This window comes from Oreochromis aureus, linkage group 23, assembly GCF_013358895.1.
Source record: "Oreochromis aureus strain Israel breed Guangdong linkage group 23, ZZ_aureus, whole genome shotgun sequence".
Taxonomy (NCBI): Eukaryota; Metazoa; Chordata; class Actinopteri; order Cichliformes; family Cichlidae; genus Oreochromis; species Oreochromis aureus.
The window spans coordinates 44,418,798-44,439,391 of NC_052963.1; the positions used below are offsets into that span (position 1 = coordinate 44,418,798).

Sequence of the window (20,594 nt, forward strand, 5' to 3'; positions counted from 1 at the left end):
TACCTATGTCGATTCAATGCCAGAAGACATAACAATGAACACAAACACCACAGTAAGTAGGAAAAGCTCTGGTCCCCCAAAAATATACCTCTTATGCAAATAAACAGGATTTATGCAATTTGGCCTTTCACTATAATAAATTCATTCACAAAATCGTAAAGGCATGAAGCTGGGTGAAAGCTTCCTTAAAAATGTCTGCGTTATCTGTACATATTAATAATAACAACAGTTTTCTTGTGATTATATTTGATTATTTTGGGAAAAAATTCTGGAAATCTCTCACTAAAATGTGCAGAGATTAAAAAACAAACGCTTTAAAACAGTGCCACCTTGTGGTCACCTACTTTTTAGAAGAGCACATCATTCTATTGCTGGTTTAACTTTGTATGGCGGGCCTCATTCATACAAATAAACACAGTCATCATGCATTTAAATGTCTGACGACCGCTGATTCAAAATAATGCAAATGGTGCCCGAAACCCATTCAAAATTAAAAGCAGAAACCAAGTCTGTCTAATCCGAAATGGCTTGAACAAAATGCATAATAGTGCACTTTAAATAACAATGCTGTAGCCCTTGGTGCTGATCAAGTGTCCTTCCAACCTCAGTGTTAAAACATTGTAGCAGCCAGCTGCAAGTTTTACAGAAGTAGACATTTCTGAAATCACTGTGCACCACTTGCAACACGGAACAAAACACATCACTTAGCTATCCTCAGTTACAAACGTATGCTCAAACCTGTTTAACTTAATCATTAATACATCCACCAGTCACACAATATTAATAGATCCATAAAGCTCTGCTTTTACACTTTACATTCGTTGCATGTTCAGAATTTTTAGATTACAACTACAATTTTATGTATAAACACAATTATTGCGTGTCCTGCTTCCAACTTGTGTCTTGATACATGGAAATCAACAGAAAACAGGGAAATGTGGGAGCTTAGGTGCATTTAACTCGGCACAGGTTCCACTTCTTAGTGAGTGAAACGTCACCACTGTTTTCCTCTTTAAAGAAAACCGACTGAAACATCAAGATTTTATACAAAACAGCAAACAGTGGCAGTCTTTTCCAAACTGAGTCTTATTGGCACTGAAATTAGATATAATTGAACAGATCCTTTGACACCGACTGTCCTTCAGTAGAGTAGCAACTGTAAACACTTTGTTAAATATTAGACTTTACTGCATATGTGAATAATGTTTGTATTCAGCTGCCATGTCACTATTGCCACATTCATAATGGCACGAGGAGAGATTTCACAGTTGATTGAGGCAAAGTGGAATATGGAAATGTCAGAAAATTAAAGAATGAATAAAAATAATAAAATCTGTTGTGTGAACGATGATTTTGTTTTGGAGTTGATAACTTAAAACAAATAAGGCATCATTATAACTTTGCTGGCTGTTTTTGGCAGATACTTTTTCCATACATTCAAATAAACTATGAACCTTAAATAAAACAAACAAAAGTCCAGAAGTTATGACAGTAACAGACAGGCTGGTCTAATTTATACTGATCAGCAATAATCCTGGTCCCAGTAGTTCAGCTGTAGGTCACAGCCAATCAGAGTCTGTCATCAGGCCTCTCACAGCTCCAAGAGCGAGGCTTCAGTAGTTCAAAGAAGGAAGGCTGGAACAAAAATAACACAATTAAAAGCTGAATTTGTGTCTACACTTACTCTGAATAACTGAAGTTCACTGCATCTTTGGAAAGAATACACATCATGTGATTTTTATAAGCAGCGCCGTGTACCTCCTTCAGGGGACAGTAGCGCTGAGCATACCACTCCTGAGAGTACAGACAGATAATGACTCCCTGACCCAGGAACAGGGACGTCCACATGATGATGTTCCAGATGGGGCCTTTCCTTTTGTCATGCAAAATGAAGTTGAACATCACTGTGAGACGACAAAAAGAGAAGATAAGAGTGGAAGGATAATCAAAAACTGACATACAGATTTAACTTGACTGGGTTTACATGACCCAGACATGATACCATAATCATCTGATTCAGCACAAATCTCAAGTGATATCATTTTTATTAGAGGCGACGAGGTCTCTTACTTCCAAAGCACATGAAGAGGCAGAAGAGCACAGGATAGAAGAAGCCAAAGCAAATTGCAAGAATGTATTCATGAACCACTGCAGACACTGTAAACACAAACAGCATGGCGGCTGGTCGGCAGCGCTTCTGAGACATCTGGAAAGATCAGAGAGAACAGACACATGAACACAAATGGTAAAAAACAAAATGCACGGTCCACGTTAAGTTTTTTAAAGTACGGTGTGTAAAGTTCCCACTGCTAGATGCCATTGCATTACAGACTGCAGTCTGAGTTTAATATAATCCTAGCTATGACGACTGCTGTTCGACAAACATGTTTTAGTCAGTCACTGGACTTTGTTAATGAATAAACTCATAGAATGTAAGAATTTTAGGACACTTTAGCCCAAGACTACCTGGCATAATGTCAACTTATAAACAGCTGCTTGTTGTTTAGCCAGGATGAATGTATGTCTAATCTGCTGACAACAAGAAATTTCACCAATAAACAAGCATGTTTATGCCTTGTTTTTTGACAATTTACAAATATGCCGGTGGGTGGAGTCTCTTTCCTTCATGCCTTTGTTTCTTTGGTGAAGGGGACTCCACAGATATGATGCTGCATAGCTTGAGTCTGAAGGTGCGTACATGAATTTACATCCATGGCACACAAATGCCTGAGACTTTTATGTATGTGGCCTTTCTCTAGCCACATATGTAAAACACGATTGTTCAGAAGGGAGAGGTCTTTCCCAACCATTGTATTCAAATACTGTGAGGGAACATGGCAGCTTCCACAAACCACAAATCCACCATTATGTATTTTTAATAAATTAATTGACAGTTTATGAGAATGCATCAATTTATTGGAAGACATAATTACACACTGATCTATGTATATTTATGAGTACAATGTCCATTCTATCCCTGCTAAATACCCTCAGTAAATTACTGACTGCGCTTTTAAAACACTAGCATTAATTTATTTATTTTGAACAAGCTGCAAACTTATGAATACTGCTGGTGCATTTTTACAATTGTGTGCTTTTAAAGTCTCTGTTGCATCAACAGAAGAGCCACTTACCCACAGGAAGTCCCGGTACACGTAGTAGTACAGCCAGTCATGGACAACTACATTCCAAGTGCGATAGTAATTGGCAAAAGAGGTCGAATTCCACCAATCCTGTAACGTGTGGTCAAAATCACACGAGTCAAACACTGAGCACAACGAAGAGATTTGGTCCAAATTTTAAAATGTGAGTAAAACAAAGACCTTGTAAAACATTCTGTCGGCAAATCGAAGCATCTCAGCAAAAGCATTGAGCCAACAGTGGAGGAAGGCAAAGAACCCCAGGAAGAGGACCAGCACCCCTGCCAAAAACACATGACAGGTCAACAAACAGCAATAATACATCTCTCGCCTTCAAATATGAGAAAAAAAAAAACATCAAATAAAAATAAAACATGAGGTTTTCACAAAAGTTTGTTTCTAATCTTACCTGGTAAGATGGAGTTAAAGACACAGAGAACCATGGCTCGCAGATCAAACAGCTGCAGACTGATGCTGCGAAACTGAGGTATGCATAGCCGCACAAACACGTAATAGGCATAAAACAGACAGCCAAGTACCTGTGGAGGGGGAGTGGTTAAGAAAGTAAATGTAATTTAAAAGTAATGAGCTGCTTGGGCATTTAAGTAAAGTTGCTATAATGTGTCAGAGGTCGGTACCTGAAGTAATTTTGAGACCACATAGCCCCACCGAATCACTGGATTCCTGTAGTAGGCAAGAAAAAAATAAAATTTTACAATGTTAAAAATAATATTTTACAGCACTACTTAATAGGTTACTGCAACCCCCACCCCCCAAAAAACCCAGTGTTCTATATTCCACGAGAGAGAACAAAACACAGCACCTGGGGTACTTGTCTCTGTAGATGAGTGTGGGTGCAAACAGGAAGTAGAGATACTGAGAAACCTGAGGGACCACTGGACCAGGGCCTGCAGATAACAGTGAAAATATATGAACACAAACAATGAAAAAAAAATATATATAAGTGATCAGGGGGGGAAAAAAAATGAGCACACTGTCTGATAACAAATGTACATGGAAACCTACCATTTTTTTCTTTGCACCATGCGAGGACTCTTGGTACATTCTCCCTGACAAATGAGTGAGCTTTCATCATTAGACGTACCTGAAATAGATAAAAATAAAATAGATAAAAATCAAAGAAGCTACATTTCAAAGGGCAGCCTTATGCATGTCAAGATATATGCAAAGACTCTTCACAAATATGAACTAAGCCATTCTGATCAGAAGAGAACAGACTAGACTATTCGTCTACCTGTTCCAGGATGATGATGAAGCAGGATGCAGGCGGGAAACTGTTGGTCACCACCGTATAGGTGGGCAGGAATCCTAGACCCAGAGCTTGGTAAAGCAGGAATAAAGTGCCAAACAGCAAAGAATACAACCTGAGATGGCTGTGGGAGCCAGAGTGGCTCTGTGCCCACAGGTAGAACAGGGTGTAGGGAATAAACAACACAGACAAAAACATGCAGATCCACGTGCACACCACCAGAGGGAACTGGCCAAAGGCATAGACCAGCAGATCAAACTCCAGCACCAGTCTGAGGCAGAAGGAGATAAAGCAATCGTCAGTAGTCACTCAACAAAAGCAACAGAAATAGACAGTCAAATAACACAGAATCAAAAGAGTCACGATTCATAGCAGGTTTATATTACCTGCCTTCATCAATGAAATCTACCACAAGTGTACTGAGGATAAAAAGAATGAGCAGGGCAATGAACATGTGGTAGATGGTCCTGATGTGGTTCACCTCAAACAGCTCACTGTGAGGAAAAATAAAAGACAAAGTGAGTAACTGTGAAGTCAACAAACGACCTTTCAACAGCAGTGTAGCAAACACGAGTTATAAAGTATCGAGACTGCATCAACGTGGCATCTTACTCTAGGAGGGACCTGCGGTTTACAAACAGCTTTCCCTCACCGTGAGGAGGACGAAAGTGCCTGCAGAAAAACACAGCGATCAGTCTTTTTAACATGAGAGTGGGAAGTAGAAGGGCATTAACATCAGCTGTAACCAGACGCAGCTTTTCATTTGGTAAGATAGGAAGCTGCAGTACTTGAGTTTGCTCCGCTCCTTGTCTGACATTGGAGGTGAAAATACAGCAGGTACCGGTGCAGGCTCCAGGCTGGTCGATTCCTCAATAAGACTGTCCATAAAATCATTGACCTGCGTGTCAAACTGACGCATCAGGTCACTCTTCAAGTGCTGGGCAACAGAAAAGAACACAGAAATTGTTATTCAGTTACAAAATAGATTTAAGTATACAGAAAGTCTGTGCCAATAATTATTTTCTTTCTGTATATGCAAAATTAGTTTCCCACCTTACCGCTACTTTTAACGACTCATTTTACAGATTATAAATATGCTCTAATCAAGAGTCGATTTACTGCACGGTTGACTGCATTTTAAATTCAAACCCGAGTTTGTGCATAAAAGCAACAGCTCTGTGTTATCATTATGACACATTCAGTGCCATTTATCACTGCATTTTAAACACACAGCAAGAGGCGTAGCTTGCCTCTTGCTGTGTTTAGAGGCATAGCTTGCAGTGTTGTCCAATGTCTAAGTGTGTGATGTTCTTATTTAACCTTTAAGAGGTCTGAATTGATCAGAATACTTGCTCAAGCATTTTCAGGAGGGGATCAGATAACTTGATGTCAATCATTCTAGCAAGGATTCACATTTAAATGGTTTAAATTAAGTCTCTTTGAATGTAACAGAAGATATCAAATAAATAACCCAAGCAAGTTTTGGACTGCGGGGATGTGTTGGCCCAGGCTAATGACCATAAATACATCAGCTGCAAGAAATCCATGATTGCTCACATTTCTTTGTTACACTTTTAAGTAAGCAATTAAAAAAAGAAAAGAAAAAAAAAGACATGGATGTTGAGTTATTTCTTTAAAAAACTACTAACCTCTGCTTTCTTTTTCAGTTGTAGTTTTTTGCTGATGACACGTTCCACTTCAATTCTCCCTGAAATTGAATTTGACACACGTGTTTAAAAAAACAAACAAACAAACAAAAAAAACATATGTAAGTGTAATCTTCTTATATTAAAATGTAGTTCTGTTTTTTGGGCACAGCAATTGGCAATAGTGTCAATTACATCATCATACATAGCAGAAGTTACACTATACAAGTCTTCAGTCTCCAATCCAAAGTTGCAAAATCTAAAAGGAGACACACCTATGACAACATGCAACAAGTACAATCACATGTCCTGTGGCTGGAAAGCTAAGCAAATACAATTAATTGTGGTCAAGGTTACTGTAGGTCGTTAGGCTTTACAGCTGTCTGATGATGAATAAGTTTGTTTACTTTAACTGAGGTCAGTCACACAAATGACTTTAAGCACAGTAGCTTTCCACCCATCAAGCAAAATAAGTCAACAATATAGTTGACGTTGTCACAAAGACGTGCATTGTATTATCATGCTTTGTGTTTAGCTCTTTCATAGAAGCATACAAAGGACTAATATAGTCCCGAGGTAAGGTGTCAGACCAGTATTTCACAGTCATTTCTCAGTAAAGGTCAGTCACCTTTACATTTTGTCTTTACTGGATCATCATGACCAACTTGGGCGTCATTTTCCCCGGGTTAGCCACACTACAGTAAGTGAACCAGAGATCACGATGATTGCTTAAGAGGAACTAATCACACATGAAACTTTCAGTTAGTCATACGTTTGACCCAAGAGGGGAAATTTACTGAAACGATGATTTTTGAGCTGTTGAGTCAACAGATTCACTATATCAGAGGTCACTGCCCTCTCGGCTGGCCCCACTAATGAGGGAGTTGAGATTTTCTCACCATTGCTGGTGATGTGGTTGTCTTCACTGCTTTGCTGTCCTTTCCCCGGACTGAGCTCCCCATCCAAAGAGCTTTTCAAGTCAGGGAAGGTGGGCATCGTGGGAATGGCTCGGCTGCGGAGCCGGAGAATAGAGTCATCTTCGCTCTCCATCCTACGGAAGCAGATAGGTTAATGATTAAAACAAGGGAAATAACCGGCGGCAGCTATTGAACAAACGAGCCATGCCCTGAGAACACACAAGGAAGACAAGCTAGCACTTCACTGCTGTGCCGCCTAACATCGATGGGAATGCTGATTCTGACTGACAAAACAAACCCAGTGGGCAAACAGATCACGCTCACATGACACGGACACGCAGCTAACACATTAGTTAGCTCCTGTCCAACTGGCATCAAGCCTCAATGAGACAGGCAGCGGCTAATTCATGGAGCTCGCTGAACTAAATCGCTACCTGGGTTAATATCATATACCGCTCGCGGATATTGTTAGCATACAATAAAAGCTATACTAAAGCTAGTCAAATTAGCCAACTTGACGTTTATCGTCCGCTACTGCGGAACAGGTTGACCGACACTGACAGAAATGTAAAAATGCGGGCAGCACAATTTCCTGAATACCTACTCGTTTCAACCGCCAGGTCCTCTCTTCTCAAGCCTCTCTCTGACGTTAATGGGAGCGAACCCAGATGCGAAACTCCTTTAATCACCACAGTCCGAGACGCTGCTCACCTTCCCCATTCTATAAACACTATAGAAGATGAGCAGCACCCACGATTCTGATTGGTCGAAAGTCTCTCCTCCTTTTGACGTCACCGACGCCAAACTGCTGACCAGCTCGGTCACTCTCAAACGTCACCTGCTTAGTAAGAAATATTATTAAAAAACAAACAAAACAGTTATAATTTTTAATGATTAACAAATATATAAGACATAAATGGAGCGATGTATTCCTGCTGCAAGCTGAAATAATTTGTCTCGCAATTTAATTAGATTCAAAATCAAAATCTTATTATAATAGATTATAATGTGTGTCTTTTCCCTAACTTCTCTTCCAAGCGTTAATCATTCTTAAACTAGTGTTGTGCTACACTGTAAAGTATATAAATACACAGCAAGTATTACCGATACCGATACTTTTAGCCTATAAAGACAGTTTATGTAGGGGAGAACATCGAGTCAGATGAATATTCATTAATATGGGGAATGTTTGAGGTATATTTTTATATATCAAAAAACCAATTCATTTAACACAATTTAGTGTGCTACATCTTAAACTTAAAGGATAGAAACAAAGTATTGGTCCTAATGCACTAGTATCGATACCAATGCCAGCACTGGTATCGTTGTAAATTGACTGATTCCTATTTAGCGTTTTTCTATTCTGCTAGAGCACTCAGAGCGCTTTATACAACATGCCACATTCACCCATTCGTATCTTCTATGCTTTTTCGATGCTTCAAAGCTAACATTAACACACATTTAGTATCTTGCCCAAGGATACTTGGCATGCTGGGGGAGCCAGGAATTGAACCACCAATCAGTAGATAATATCTGGATCCACCCACCTGTAGACAAAACTCATTATATGTATCATATGTATAAACTGCCCAGGGTAGCAGGATTATAAAATTAACCATTGGGATTTATTTTGCTAAAACTCAAATCCTTAAAAAAATATATTATGTGTGGTAGCTGATCTCAAAATAAACTGCGACATTACCTGTACTTGTTGTTTGATTTCAAAATCCTGCTCCTCACATACAAGGTCTTAAATAATCAGGCCCCATCTTATCTTAATGACCTTGTAGTACCATATCACCCTATTAGAGCACTTCGCTCTCGCACTGCAGGCTTACTTGTAGAATGGGAGGCAGAGCCTTCAGTTTTCAGGCCCCTCTTCTGTGGAACCAGCTTCCAGTTTGGATTCAGGAGACAGACACTATCTCTACTTTTACGATTAGGCTTCAAACTTTCCTTTTTGCTAAAGCATATAGTTAGGGCTGGACCAGGTGACCCTGAATCCTCCCTTAGTTATGCTGCAATAGACGTAGGCTGCCGGGGATTCCCATGATGCATTGAGTTTTTCCTTTCCAGTCACCTTTCTCACTCACTATGTGTTAACAGACCTCTCTGCATCGAATCATATCTGTTATTAATCTCTGTCTCTCTTCCACAGCATGTCTTTATCCTGTCTTCCTTCTCTCACCCCAACCGGTTGCAGCAGATGGCCGCCCCTCCCTGAGCCTGGTTCTGCCGGAGGTTTCTTCCTGCTAAAAGGGAGTTTTTCCTTCCCACTGTCACCAAAGTGCTTGCTCATAGGGGGGCATATGATTGTTGGGTTTTTCTCTGTATGTATTATTGTAGGATCTACTGTACAATATAAAGCACCTTGAGGCGACTGTTGTTGTGATTTGGCGCTATATAAATAAAATTGAATTGAATTGAATTGAATTGAATTGAATTGAATTGAATTGAATTGTTTGTAAATACATTTGCTAAACTACTTTTAGTGCAATGTCATTCCCGGGGTCACTGGGATGTGCTGTCATGCATATCTGTAAATAAGTGTTCATCAAACAGTGATGCTAATTGTAGCTCTAACTGATTGTATTGTCTTAAACAACGAATATGTTGCTTGCAAAGAAGAAATATATGTATTTGTTATTTATTTCTTTGGTGTTTCTGAACAGCTGTTCTTGCCGTCTGGCTGTATAGGTCTGAGTTGGTATAATGAACATGAAAAGAACTTAACTAACTTAACAGACATGTTATTGTTTTTTTTTTTTACATGTCAAAGTCAGCAAGTACAACAAGCCTCCAATGATGCCATCCATAAAATGACATTTTTTGATATACTTCAGCCTTTGAAGGTGACCATATCCTAACACACTAGAGGTGTGACAGTCTTTGTGTGGGACAATGCAGGTTAAAGCTTTGGCATTGATCATTTGAAAGTCAAATATGCTGTATTGTATTTGAATGCACTTTTCCTAACTTATAAATACACTAACAAATGAAGAGAAATTGTAAGCTAAAGTTTGTTTTTATTGAATTCTGTACACTAATCTATTCCCTTCGTCCTTCCCTTCCCTTCCCTTTGCCAACAGGCCAAACCTGTAATCACCTATAGGTTTCAATAGTGAAAAAACAATTTTGTGAACTAAAATAAAATATGAATATAGAGAAAACAACTCTTTAACAACTCTAGTTTTAGTATTTATCAATTTGGTAAAAAGTATTGCCCAATGAGGTTTTTGGTGGATGTGTTAATTGAGACTTGGATGTCTACAGGACTGTGAATCACCTGCTTTCAAAAAGTTCTGTTTTTATTGTAATAGCAACTGATTTTCCTAAATCTGGCCTCTAATATTTGCCCTAAATACCATAATACAAAAAAATATTATTAGTAATCCTAAAAGTCTTAAAACGTAAGCTAAAACTGAACGTTTTCAAACAATAAACAATACAATGAAACAAGCAAACCTCTGTTTGTTGAATTAAAAAGAAATTTTAAACAAAATAAAAATAAAAACTATACAAACTCTGACAGTGGATAAAAATGCTGTGCAGTCTAACATAAAGTGAGATGTTTGGTCACTCATCCACCTTTTCAAGTCATGTTTGTTGGTATTTTGTTTTAATGGTACTTCTCTCCAGAAATACGTTACAAAATATCCGCACAGTAAATCCACCACCAAATCAAAACATATTTCTCGGAAGAATTGGCTGTTTTTTAGGAGAAATGTTTACAATCAGACAGAAGGCTTATCGGTATGTTATTTTTTACTATTTTATGCTATACTTTTTTCTTTTTATCACACTCCACATCTTTACACTAATTTCACAAGCCTAAACAAGCAAAGATATGCCAAGTTATAAAAACATTTCATGGGAAATATTCACAAGATTTTGTTTTGTAAATTACTGTCCCATTCATTCAAAACACAGTTTTGGAGCCCATGTGCAAGTTAAACGCATTTTTGATGGAGCGCCTCTAAGTAGAGCGTGACATGTTGTCAAACCTTCATATAACTGGTCTCATGAGCCTACTGTGGCAAAACGGTTAATTTCAAAGAGACAACAAGACATTCACTGTATCAGACATCATAAGGATGGTGCATATAACCATGGATTTTCCTGTGGTCTGTGATGCACATGATTAAGTCTCTCCAAAGGCTCAAGAGTGAATTAGGACACTGAGAATGGAAGAATTTCCCAACAGGCTTGTTATAAAAGACATGTTGTCTCTCTCTATTGTGAACCCAGCCAAATCCAGCTGCCATACTCCAGTCACTCTTTTTTCTCCCAAGAATATTAAAATTTGTTGACATCACCGCACTTGGATGGTTGAGAAGTTGCAAACCTGTCCACAAACCAGTGCTTCCACAATACTGGGAACGTAGGGATGTGGCGCTAGGCCTAGCAAACATCAACACAATTACTTAGGTTTTACTTTGTAACTATTTGAAGATGACCCCTTACTGTGTGATGTGCGCAGGCTCAGTACAAACAAAACACAGGGCTCGGTTTCATTCAGAGCCATCGTTTATTTTGATAGTGCGGGACGGCATTCCCCTGAGCTGAGGACAAAGTAAAAAACGATGACTTTTAGTGTAAATACAAAGTTATAAGTCAAACTCAACTGAACATTTGATGCTACATTTTCATAACAAAAATGTTACGTATGCCAAAAATCTAACAATTTTACAACTGAATAAATATACAACAAAATACAAAACTGAGCACTTTTTTTTATTATCCATTTAAAATACAGATATTTTATATTATTCCAGCTTTCTGGATGATAGAAAGCTGGAATAATAAAGCCTTTTATCACACCTTGGCTCATATGATCAGTACTGGGTTAACAACCACACAGGACACCCACCACTGGGGTTTATTTTCCTGGGAGTCTCCACCAGTTGCTTTAAGAACTGAAGAAGCATACTGGATGAGATGTGAAATGTCTTCACAATCCTAAAGACATCCAGCTGCCTTCTTTCTTGAGCTCTTAAGACTTTCATCACACCCAGACACACCGGTCACAAGAAGCAGATGGGTCCCAATACCACAGAGATCTCGGAGACAAGCTTGGAGACACTGCTCATCTCTACACCCAGATGTCTGACAGGAAGTAATTCCATATCTCCTCGAACCCTCACAAACAGCGCCAGCTGGAGAAGAAGCAGACAAAAAGCAAACACAAGAAGATATGTTCAGTTTGTTCTTCCTGGATTCATAACTAATTCCAGAGACTAGACCCTTGTGCATGTTGAGGGAAATGATTTTTAGCAGCTGTATGGTATTTCTGAGCAATCTCAAGTCTAATATTGTTTTATTAAATCTCCTTTATTCCCGTAACTATAAAATGTGTGCAATTTACTTTGTAAGGCTATTGTACAAAAGCTGAAATTAAAAAGTTCTCATAGTTCAGACAGTGTTTGATTTATTTGTACCAGTCTTATTTATCTTTTGGAGACTGGTGTTTTCTTTCATAAATTTCCATCACAATAAAAGGACTCTGACACAAATGTGATGTATGGTTCCTGAAAATAATCGATTCCACTTCTTTTTCTGAGACACTTTATGCACAACAATGTAAAACTAATGTGTTGTTTGTATTACAGTCACCGTTGAAGAAAGCTGCTGACAAACCCCCAGAAAACGGTCACAAATCTTTTAGTCTTACCTCAGAGTGTTTTCTGGACACTGTGACAAAGTGTGAATCGATTTCTTTGCCAGAGTCTCCCAGTAAGTGGATAATCTGACCGGCTAAATCTGCGGCAGCAGTACTTGTCTGGTTTTCTGTACAGCTGAGAGTGATGTGCTGGAAAGATGAGTGGCTGTGTAACCGCAGAAACTTTAGCTGGACAGCATCCACGCCAGGATAATCAAACTATCAGAAAGAGCATTAATGTCAGAAAGAACATCTAGAAATAATAGTTTCCTTAATCTAGCCACATATTATTTAATACTTACTTTTTGGTGGTGAGTAAATCTTTCCAATGTCCTCAGGTTCTTCATTTCTGGGTCCCTCCATATTTTCATCTAAAGAATGGGATATGATGTATATTTATGAAGCCATTCGTAAAAACACAAGATTTTTGTAGCAGCATTAATCAGAGAAGTAAAAGAAACAATTGCTTTATTCGCAACATACAGGTTACTTTTTCCTTCAATAATCTGACATAAATACAACACAAAGTATCGACAAACATTCTCAAGTTTCATGTTTTGTAGCTGATATTGTGTGATAATGATGAAAAGTTAGTTCTTTGATAACGTTAAGCCTTACAGGTGAAAATGACTGAACCTGTGAGTGAAGAGGTTCTATGCAGGTTGCTCCGCCTCCTGTGAAGTTACAGAAGACCTTCAAGGCATCACAGGGACAGCCTTGGTTCGGGTCCATGTAAAAGTAACCTGAAAAGAAAAAATGAATGGAACATACCGAAATATATAAGGGAAAACGTAATAAGATCATCAGATACTCACCATCATTTAGATGTGGATGTAGGAGTCTCAGCTCATGGCAGGTGGTTCCAGGATCGTCTTTGGTGCCCAGGGGCCAGCTGAAAAACTCCTCTGCTTCATCTTCTTGAGACCATCTCCTTGTCACTCCCCTGGGCTACAGGAAAACAGTGTTCAGCATTCACTCAGTCAGCTTAACATGTTTTACATATAAAGCTAGACTGCAAATGAGGACATTCTGCGACTGTATATAATCTGTACGGAATAAGAAAGCTTGTACCAACTTTTTCTTGCCCTTCGCTTTGCTTCAGGAGCCCGGGGCTTTGCTTTGAACGCTGTACAGTTTGAAGACTATATTTTTTAACAGGTCTTTGCTTAGGCTTCCATTTGCCAGGGGCTCCTGGTTTTCCCTGTGAAAGGCACAGCATGATACAAACTTTCAGGATATTTAGAGAAATAATTCAAGCTTTACATACATCTCAAAACAATCTAACACGTTGCATTTGTGTTCAGCAATCAGGTCCAAAGCTTTTCGTTTATATTGTGTTTGCAAACTCTTACTTGAGGTCCAGGTTTGCCCTTCGTTCCCTTTGGACCTCTCCTGCCTCGGACACCTTTCATCCCCTGTAGTGGCCCAAACACAATTCAGCAATGAACAACATTGAATACAAATTGACTAATGCTAAGACTTTTATAGAAATACAAAGTCAGTCACCCACTTTCATTCCAAGGTGGCCCTGTAACAGAGACGAGTGCATCAAACAAAGTTTTTAGGTTACAACATGACAATTTTTTAAAATATTGTTCAGTAAAACTTCACTAATCAAGATATTTTAGTAAGTCATTACAAAAAACTGAACATCAAAGCAGCTTACAGGGATTCCTGAGAAGCCTTCCTGCCCGGGTGGACCACGAGGACCAGTGTCCCCCTGTAGTAAATGGTTAATTGATTACTTATTGGATACAAATAATTAAAACAATGCAATAATGGGAGCAAAGCGTAACTGACCTGTTTCCCCTTATCACCTTTTTCACCTTTAAATCCCTGCAAACCAGGATTCCCCTGATATACAAGTCAGACATGTGGTAGATTAATCCAAAATCCGGCTTTTTCATTTAAGGCATTTTATATTTAAATTAACTACAATTCACCTTTAATCCAGGTGGACCTATTGGTCCAAGTATCCCTGTATCACCTGGGAGACCCTTTATAAAAGAAAAGAAATGAAAAGGAGTTACAAATTGCTCATATAATGCAGTTATATTTTATATGAGATTCTGGCATATTGAATGAATATATGCACAAAATATGTAACTGACCTTCGTGCCAAGACTTCCAGATTCCCCTTTCTCCCCTCTCAGCCCTGGAAAACCCTGAACCAATAGCAGCAGATGATGCAAATGTTCCCACTAACAGGGGTAAGGTTTTTTTTAGCCATCACATTCTGCTCTCTAATCATTTTACCTTTGGCCCAACTGGTCCAGGAGGCCCATGTGTTCCGTTTAGACCACTTTTACCCTGAGATATTTAATAAGACCTTAGTAAGAAACATTTCAACAATGCATTACATCAAACATAATAAAAAAGTCAATTTTATAAGCACCACCACACTATAATAGTAAACATGTGCTTATAATATCCACCTGAAATGTATAAATGATTTCTTACCCTAACCCCGCCTTCTCCAGCGTTTCCCTTAATCCCAGGAGATCCAGGTTTTCCCTGCAAGGTATGTATGTATTTAATACCACATAATGCAATAAACTGTAAGAAAAGCTTAGCTGCAAAAGACTTATTCCGTTTGTAATTGTGCAGACTTGCATGTCATTCATTTCCATAGTGAAATTACCATCTTGCCAGGCCTGCCTGGTGTTCCAGGAGCTCCTCTGTAACCAACGTCACCCTTTGAAGTTGGCAGGGGGAAAAGAAATTAATGAAAAATGTGTGAAATGTGTTAAAATCAATTTTAGTAAGGCAGACTTTCTTACCGGATCTCCTTCATTACCCTGAACTCCCAGCAGCCCATCCAGACCACTCAGTCCCTGAGAATATGATCACAAAAACGAGAAAAAAAGACGAAAGACGAAATGAGCATTGTTGGTGTTTCGTGTTAAGAATTGCATTTGTTAGCTGGGGTGCTTACAGGTTTTCCAGGTGGTCCAGAAGGTCCTGACCTCCCAGGCAGGCCTTCAGGTCCCTGCAAAAGAGACAAGAAACTTCACTGGATGAAATCAAGGCCCAAACGGCTTAACCTTTACTGTTAACATTAATTGTTTATTATTTAATTCTGAGTGAATCATTAATTAGGCTTTACAGAAGACTGAATAATTAATCTGTGTTTATCAGACACTCAGTGTAAGTAAGTAAGTAAAGTTTTTTTAGATAGTGCTTTTCACTGACATAACAGTCACAGTGTCGAACAACAATTAAGACACCAGATAATCATGTTAAAAAAAAATAGCATCAAATTGGTAAAAGAGCATGATACACACCCAGTGCATGTGGGATTTATACTATCCATATATGTTGAAATAAACTATATTTCACAATAGTCTGTCATAGTAATTAATCTTTGAACTCCAGTCTGAGATGTGAAGGGACACTCGGCTTAAAACAAAACTCACAATTTCCCCAGCAGCTCCTTTTGTCCCTTTACTTCCTGTCTCACCACCTTTTCCCTTGAAAATGAATACAGTGACATGAAAGTTGCATGAGGCAGGTAAAAAACTACCTTCACTATGACAGCTTTATTTAAGGAAATTAAGAAACTGTTTTAGAGTTACATGGTTTGAGCCACGCTTTCTTCTTACCTTTGGCCCCTGGATTCCTTTAGTTCCTGGAGGACCAGGAGGGCCACCAGGTCCAGTTTGACCTTTAGGACCTGGAGAGCCTATGACCCCCATCTTCCCCATTGTACCCTAAAATTACAGTGAAATATACTCAGAAATTTCTAGAATCACACTATAATAGCAACAGCATAGTATAGAAATTTTATTTAATTTATGGAATTGAAATATGTCAGATGATCCGGTAAGATCATTTAGTCATTTATAGCACTTACTATTAACCTCCTAGGACCTGCCGTCCACATATGTGGACATCACATTTTGCGTTATTTAGACCAAAATACTCAATTTTGCTCTACATGGGCCTGATATCCAATTATGAGGACATCATACTGCTACTGTTCTATCAAATTTTTAAACGAATATCCTCATTTGTGGCTCTCATTTTTCTTAAAAACAAAAATAAGGTAAAAAAAAAACAAATCTGGGAATTCTTTGTTTTTAGATTCATTGGGCCCCAATATGCCCAAATATCCAAGAGAAATTGAAAATGCATGTCGTGGAAGAGTTTGGGTCTTAGGAGGTTAAGTATAACTGCAATTTAAATGTTTAAGAATGCTCTCTTACCACTTTCCCTCGTGTTCCAGGCTCGCCTTTTATGCCTTTTATACCTCTGATGCCCTGGGAAACAAAGACAGTTATGCAGACACATTGCATCACTGTGTTTTCACACATGATATTAAATATGGTTGACCGAATTTATTATGCCACAGAGTGAAACAAATAATGAAATCTCACCACGTCTCCCTTAATGCCTGGAAGACCCAGCATACCCTTTTCACCAAGACTGCCCTGAATTATAGAAAAACAAACAGAGACAGTTAAAAACCAGTGAAATCTTTTAGCTGGACAGTTAACATGTGTGAAAGGTACAGTATACCTTTGCTCCAGGGACTCCACTTTTACCTTCAGCACCTCTCGTGCCAGGTAATCCCTAAAAACAGACACATAATGTATAAATAACTTACATATCACTGAAACAACTAAACCTTATTTCACATTCAGGCCTCAATTAAGTTATATATTTTAAATATGCTCCACAATATGTCACTGTTGCCTATCCACGGCACGTTATTAGGTCCACCTGTTCAAATGACATTAACATAGACATCTATTCAGCTAGACACCTGCTGAAGTTCACACTGAGCATCAGAATGATGAACAAAGGTGATTTAAATTACTTTGAGAGCGGCTGGTGACTCAGACTGGGTGATCTGAGTCATGTTCCCTTCAGTCAGGGTCATAGCTCTAGCCCATGACATGGTGCAAGACAGCACTAACTTAAATAATCACTTGTTACAACAAGGTATGCAAAAGAGCATCTCTAAATGCAAATGGGCTACGGTAGCATCAGCTTACAGCAGGTGACACTCCTAGAAGCTAAGAACGGGAAACTGAAGCTACAGTTTGCATGCAATCACCAAAATTGGACAGTAACTGAATTCTTGAGCATGTCTATGAGATCACTGTATTCAAATGAAGAAGAGTCACATCATGGATCTCCAGCCAGCAGATCTGCTATCATGTTAATATCAATATATGTTTCCAGCACCTTGTTGAATCTATGCTACAAACAATTATAGCTGTTCTAAAAACAAAAGGGGGCTCATCCCAGTACTTTAAGTGTATCTAATAATGTGACCAGAGAGTGTATGTGATTTAGTTAACACTTTTAACTCAAATTCAACATAAACACATCGAGGTGATACCACTATCAAACATTTAGTGTACATTTTAGCACATGGTAAGTATAATAATGGAAAGTTAATGCTAGGTAAAGTAAAACGTACAGCTGGTGATGGTCCAGTTGGTCCAGGAGGGCCCATATTACCAGGAGGACCCTGAAAGAAAAACAAATATAATGATGTTTTTGAGCAGCATAAAAATCAAACATGCATGTCCTATAGAGACATATAGACACAGCACATATTGCTTAACATGATTGAATCCCCCTCGGGTACTAACAGCAAGTCCCTGGAGCCCCTTCCGGCCTTTGGTTCCTGCTGCCCCAGTTTTGCCTCCAGCTCCAAATGGCCCAGGAGTGCCTGATAAACCCCTGGTGCCTGCCTCACCCTGTGAACAAATCATCATTATTACTATCAGGTTTTGACTTAGACACTTTGTTTACAGGCAACACCAGTTCTCAGGTTTTCTCCATCGTTTCTACATGTATGAGCTAAACTGACTGACCTTGAGTCCCGGGTGCCCCTGTTGTCCTCTATCTCCAGGTGCACCCCTGTATCCCTGGGAAAAGCACATATAGTAAAGACAAGGCAGAGGTGATACACAGTCTTCCTTATATTTGCTCTTTGTGAATTAATATCCCTGTATGGAAGTCAGTTGTGTTACAGTATTCCAGTAAACTATACTTAGGATTACTTCCTACATACCTGTGTCCCTTGTGGCCCCTTCGGTCCCTGTGAGCCTTGGTTTCCTCTTTCACCCTCAGACCCCTTTGGGCCTCTCTGCCCAGGAGGTCCAGTGTTTCCTTTAACACCCTGAAATGTAAGTGAAACAGTTTTCACAGTTTTATAAGTAAAACAATTTTTCACGAATACTGTAGTAAACTGATAGCAAGATTAACCTTTATTCTTAATTTTGGGATTGAAATTGTAGTTTCCATACAAGTTGTACTCACAGATATGCCCTTTTGGCCGGCTGGCCCTTGAAATCCTTTCTGTCCAGTTGGACCCTAAAGACAAGAACAAAGCTCTTTCAGTTTGTCCTGATTCATGGGCTCATATTCCTGTAGTTACTCTAACAGTTATGATCTTCTAGGTCTTTCATTTTTCTTTGATTTTCTTTCTTTCTCTTGTATTGTCTGTGCTTTCTGTACTCTACGCATCTCTAGTTTTCTTACTTTAGGTTTTATTAATTTTATGTTAAATGGAAACAGTTGAATCCATGACCAAGCTAATCAATCTACCTCCTCACCATCGAGACCAGCAACTCCCTCCTGCCCCACAGGTCCTCTGGATCCCTGAACACAGGACATGTAGAGACAAACAGAAGAAGAAGAACTGTGTCTTAATTTACTTCAAATGACACACCATTATTGATGTGCACTTGCATACAGCTTTTTCTGAATTTAAGTAGGCAATAAGATACTTAGAGAAGCTCAGAGGTTCACCTTATCTCCTTTTGCACCACCTGATCCAGATGGCCCTTGACTTCCATCTTTACCCTGTGTGTTAAGATAATAACAGGGATATAATATAAAGAAACATAGGTCAAAAAAGAAGACAGTTCTGTCTTAGTGAGCTTGTAGTTTGGTATAGCAGGTTTTTTTTACCAAATGTATTTCGAATTTTAATTTCAAGGGATGTATCTGCTTCATGTTCAGTATGCCAAATACTGCATAAATAATTGTTCTATAATTTGATGCACAACAAAGAATAAAGCATAGATTATAATTCAACGTTACTATTGAAATGTCGAAGTGCTCAGGCATCTTCATTAATGCCAAGGCATAATTGTAAAAAGCACTTTTCTGTCAGAGATATCTTGAAAATTAATAATATTAACAATATCTCACAAAAAACGGTGGCAAATTGCCTGGATTTGCCTGAACAACCATAATATACAACCAAAAGTTGTCAAATTATAATGGTGAATGTGTCTTTTTAAAAGAGCAGGGTTAAAACCATGAAAATAGAATAGAATTCAACTTTATTGTCATTGCACATGCACAGGTACAGGGCAACGAAATGCAGTTTGCATCCATCCAGAAGTGCTTTAGCCGTGATATAGATATATTACAATATATATTAGCAATAATATAGATATGTAAGTATATTACAGAAATGGGTCTATTATGGTATGTTATAATGTACACGGTGTGAAGTATGTTATGAATATGCTATAACTATAAGTATGTACAGGCTATGAACAGGATATAAATATGAAAAAACTATACAGAAATATGAGATTTACAGTTATACAGAAATGTGAACTATGCAAGTTATAAACAGTTGTAGGATTAAAAATTATTGTATGTACAGAATGATTATTTACACAGAACTATACAGTAGTGCAGTTAAGATAAGTGAGATATGTGGATCATTTCTACAGAGGCTGTATAAAGTGCTGGTGGTTGTGAGTGGTGGTTCAGTCCAAAATCAATCGTTCATGCGTTGGCTTATCTGAGTTTTCGAATCAGTTCAAATGCAGTATAAATAAACCCGACATCATCATCCTTCCAACAGATCTGGCGACACCGGGCTTGACTTGGTCTGGTGACTGACCCAGAGAAACAAATTATAAACTCATGGCAAACTGGAAAGAAAGAAAGTGTCTGTTCGCTCCCGAGTGTTTCTGCAATTAT

The 20,594-nt window shown here is 38.6% G+C and overlaps 3 protein-coding genes across 3 annotated transcripts; all 3 read right to left on the minus strand.

Moving 5' to 3' along the window:
- Nucleotides 1-368: 368 nt before the first annotated feature.
- soat1 (sterol O-acyltransferase 1) lies at nt 369-7,721 on the minus strand. Its single transcript, XM_031743444.2, has 16 exons — nt 7,578-7,721; nt 6,956-7,107; nt 6,060-6,118; nt 5,199-5,347; nt 5,023-5,082; nt 4,797-4,904; nt 4,396-4,681; nt 4,167-4,245; nt 3,964-4,048; nt 3,779-3,824; nt 3,550-3,679; nt 3,324-3,421; nt 3,135-3,233; nt 2,071-2,206; nt 1,759-1,904; nt 369-1,635 (listed from the first exon to the last, which is right to left on the minus strand). Exons 2-16 carry the CDS (start codon nt 7,104-7,106, stop codon nt 1,570-1,572), a joined length of 1,698 nt encoding a protein of 565 aa, XP_031599304.1. The 5' UTR covers nt 7,107; nt 7,578-7,721; the 3' UTR covers nt 369-1,569.
- A 3,781-nt stretch (nt 7,722-11,502) lies between these two features.
- Nucleotides 11,503-16,335, minus strand: LOC120436500 (collagen alpha-1(XI) chain-like). Its single transcript, XM_039607563.1, has 19 exons — nt 16,235-16,335; nt 16,049-16,102; nt 15,568-15,621; nt 15,413-15,466; nt 15,274-15,327; nt 15,093-15,146; nt 14,889-14,942; nt 14,744-14,797; nt 14,576-14,629; nt 14,433-14,486; nt 14,299-14,352; nt 14,143-14,160; nt 13,985-14,047; nt 13,708-13,833; nt 13,448-13,580; nt 13,269-13,375; nt 12,935-13,003; nt 12,645-12,851; nt 11,503-12,129 (listed from the first exon to the last, which is right to left on the minus strand). The coding sequence occupies exons 1-19, from the start codon at nt 16,325-16,327 to the stop codon at nt 11,998-12,000; spliced, it is 1,488 nt and encodes a 495-aa protein (XP_039463497.1). The 5' UTR covers nt 16,328-16,335; the 3' UTR covers nt 11,503-11,997.
- A 484-nt stretch (nt 16,336-16,819) lies between these two features.
- Nucleotides 16,820-19,447, minus strand: LOC120436308 (collagen alpha-1(XI) chain-like). The gene is made up of 10 exons (XM_039607081.1): nt 19,401-19,447; nt 19,205-19,250; nt 18,909-18,962; nt 18,661-18,768; nt 18,461-18,514; nt 18,236-18,343; nt 18,061-18,111; nt 17,151-17,204; nt 17,009-17,062; nt 16,820-16,891 (listed from the first exon to the last, which is right to left on the minus strand). Exons 1-10 carry the CDS (start codon nt 19,445-19,447, stop codon nt 16,820-16,822), a joined length of 648 nt encoding a protein of 215 aa, XP_039463015.1.
- Between the last annotated feature and the right edge of the window lie 1,147 nt (nt 19,448-20,594).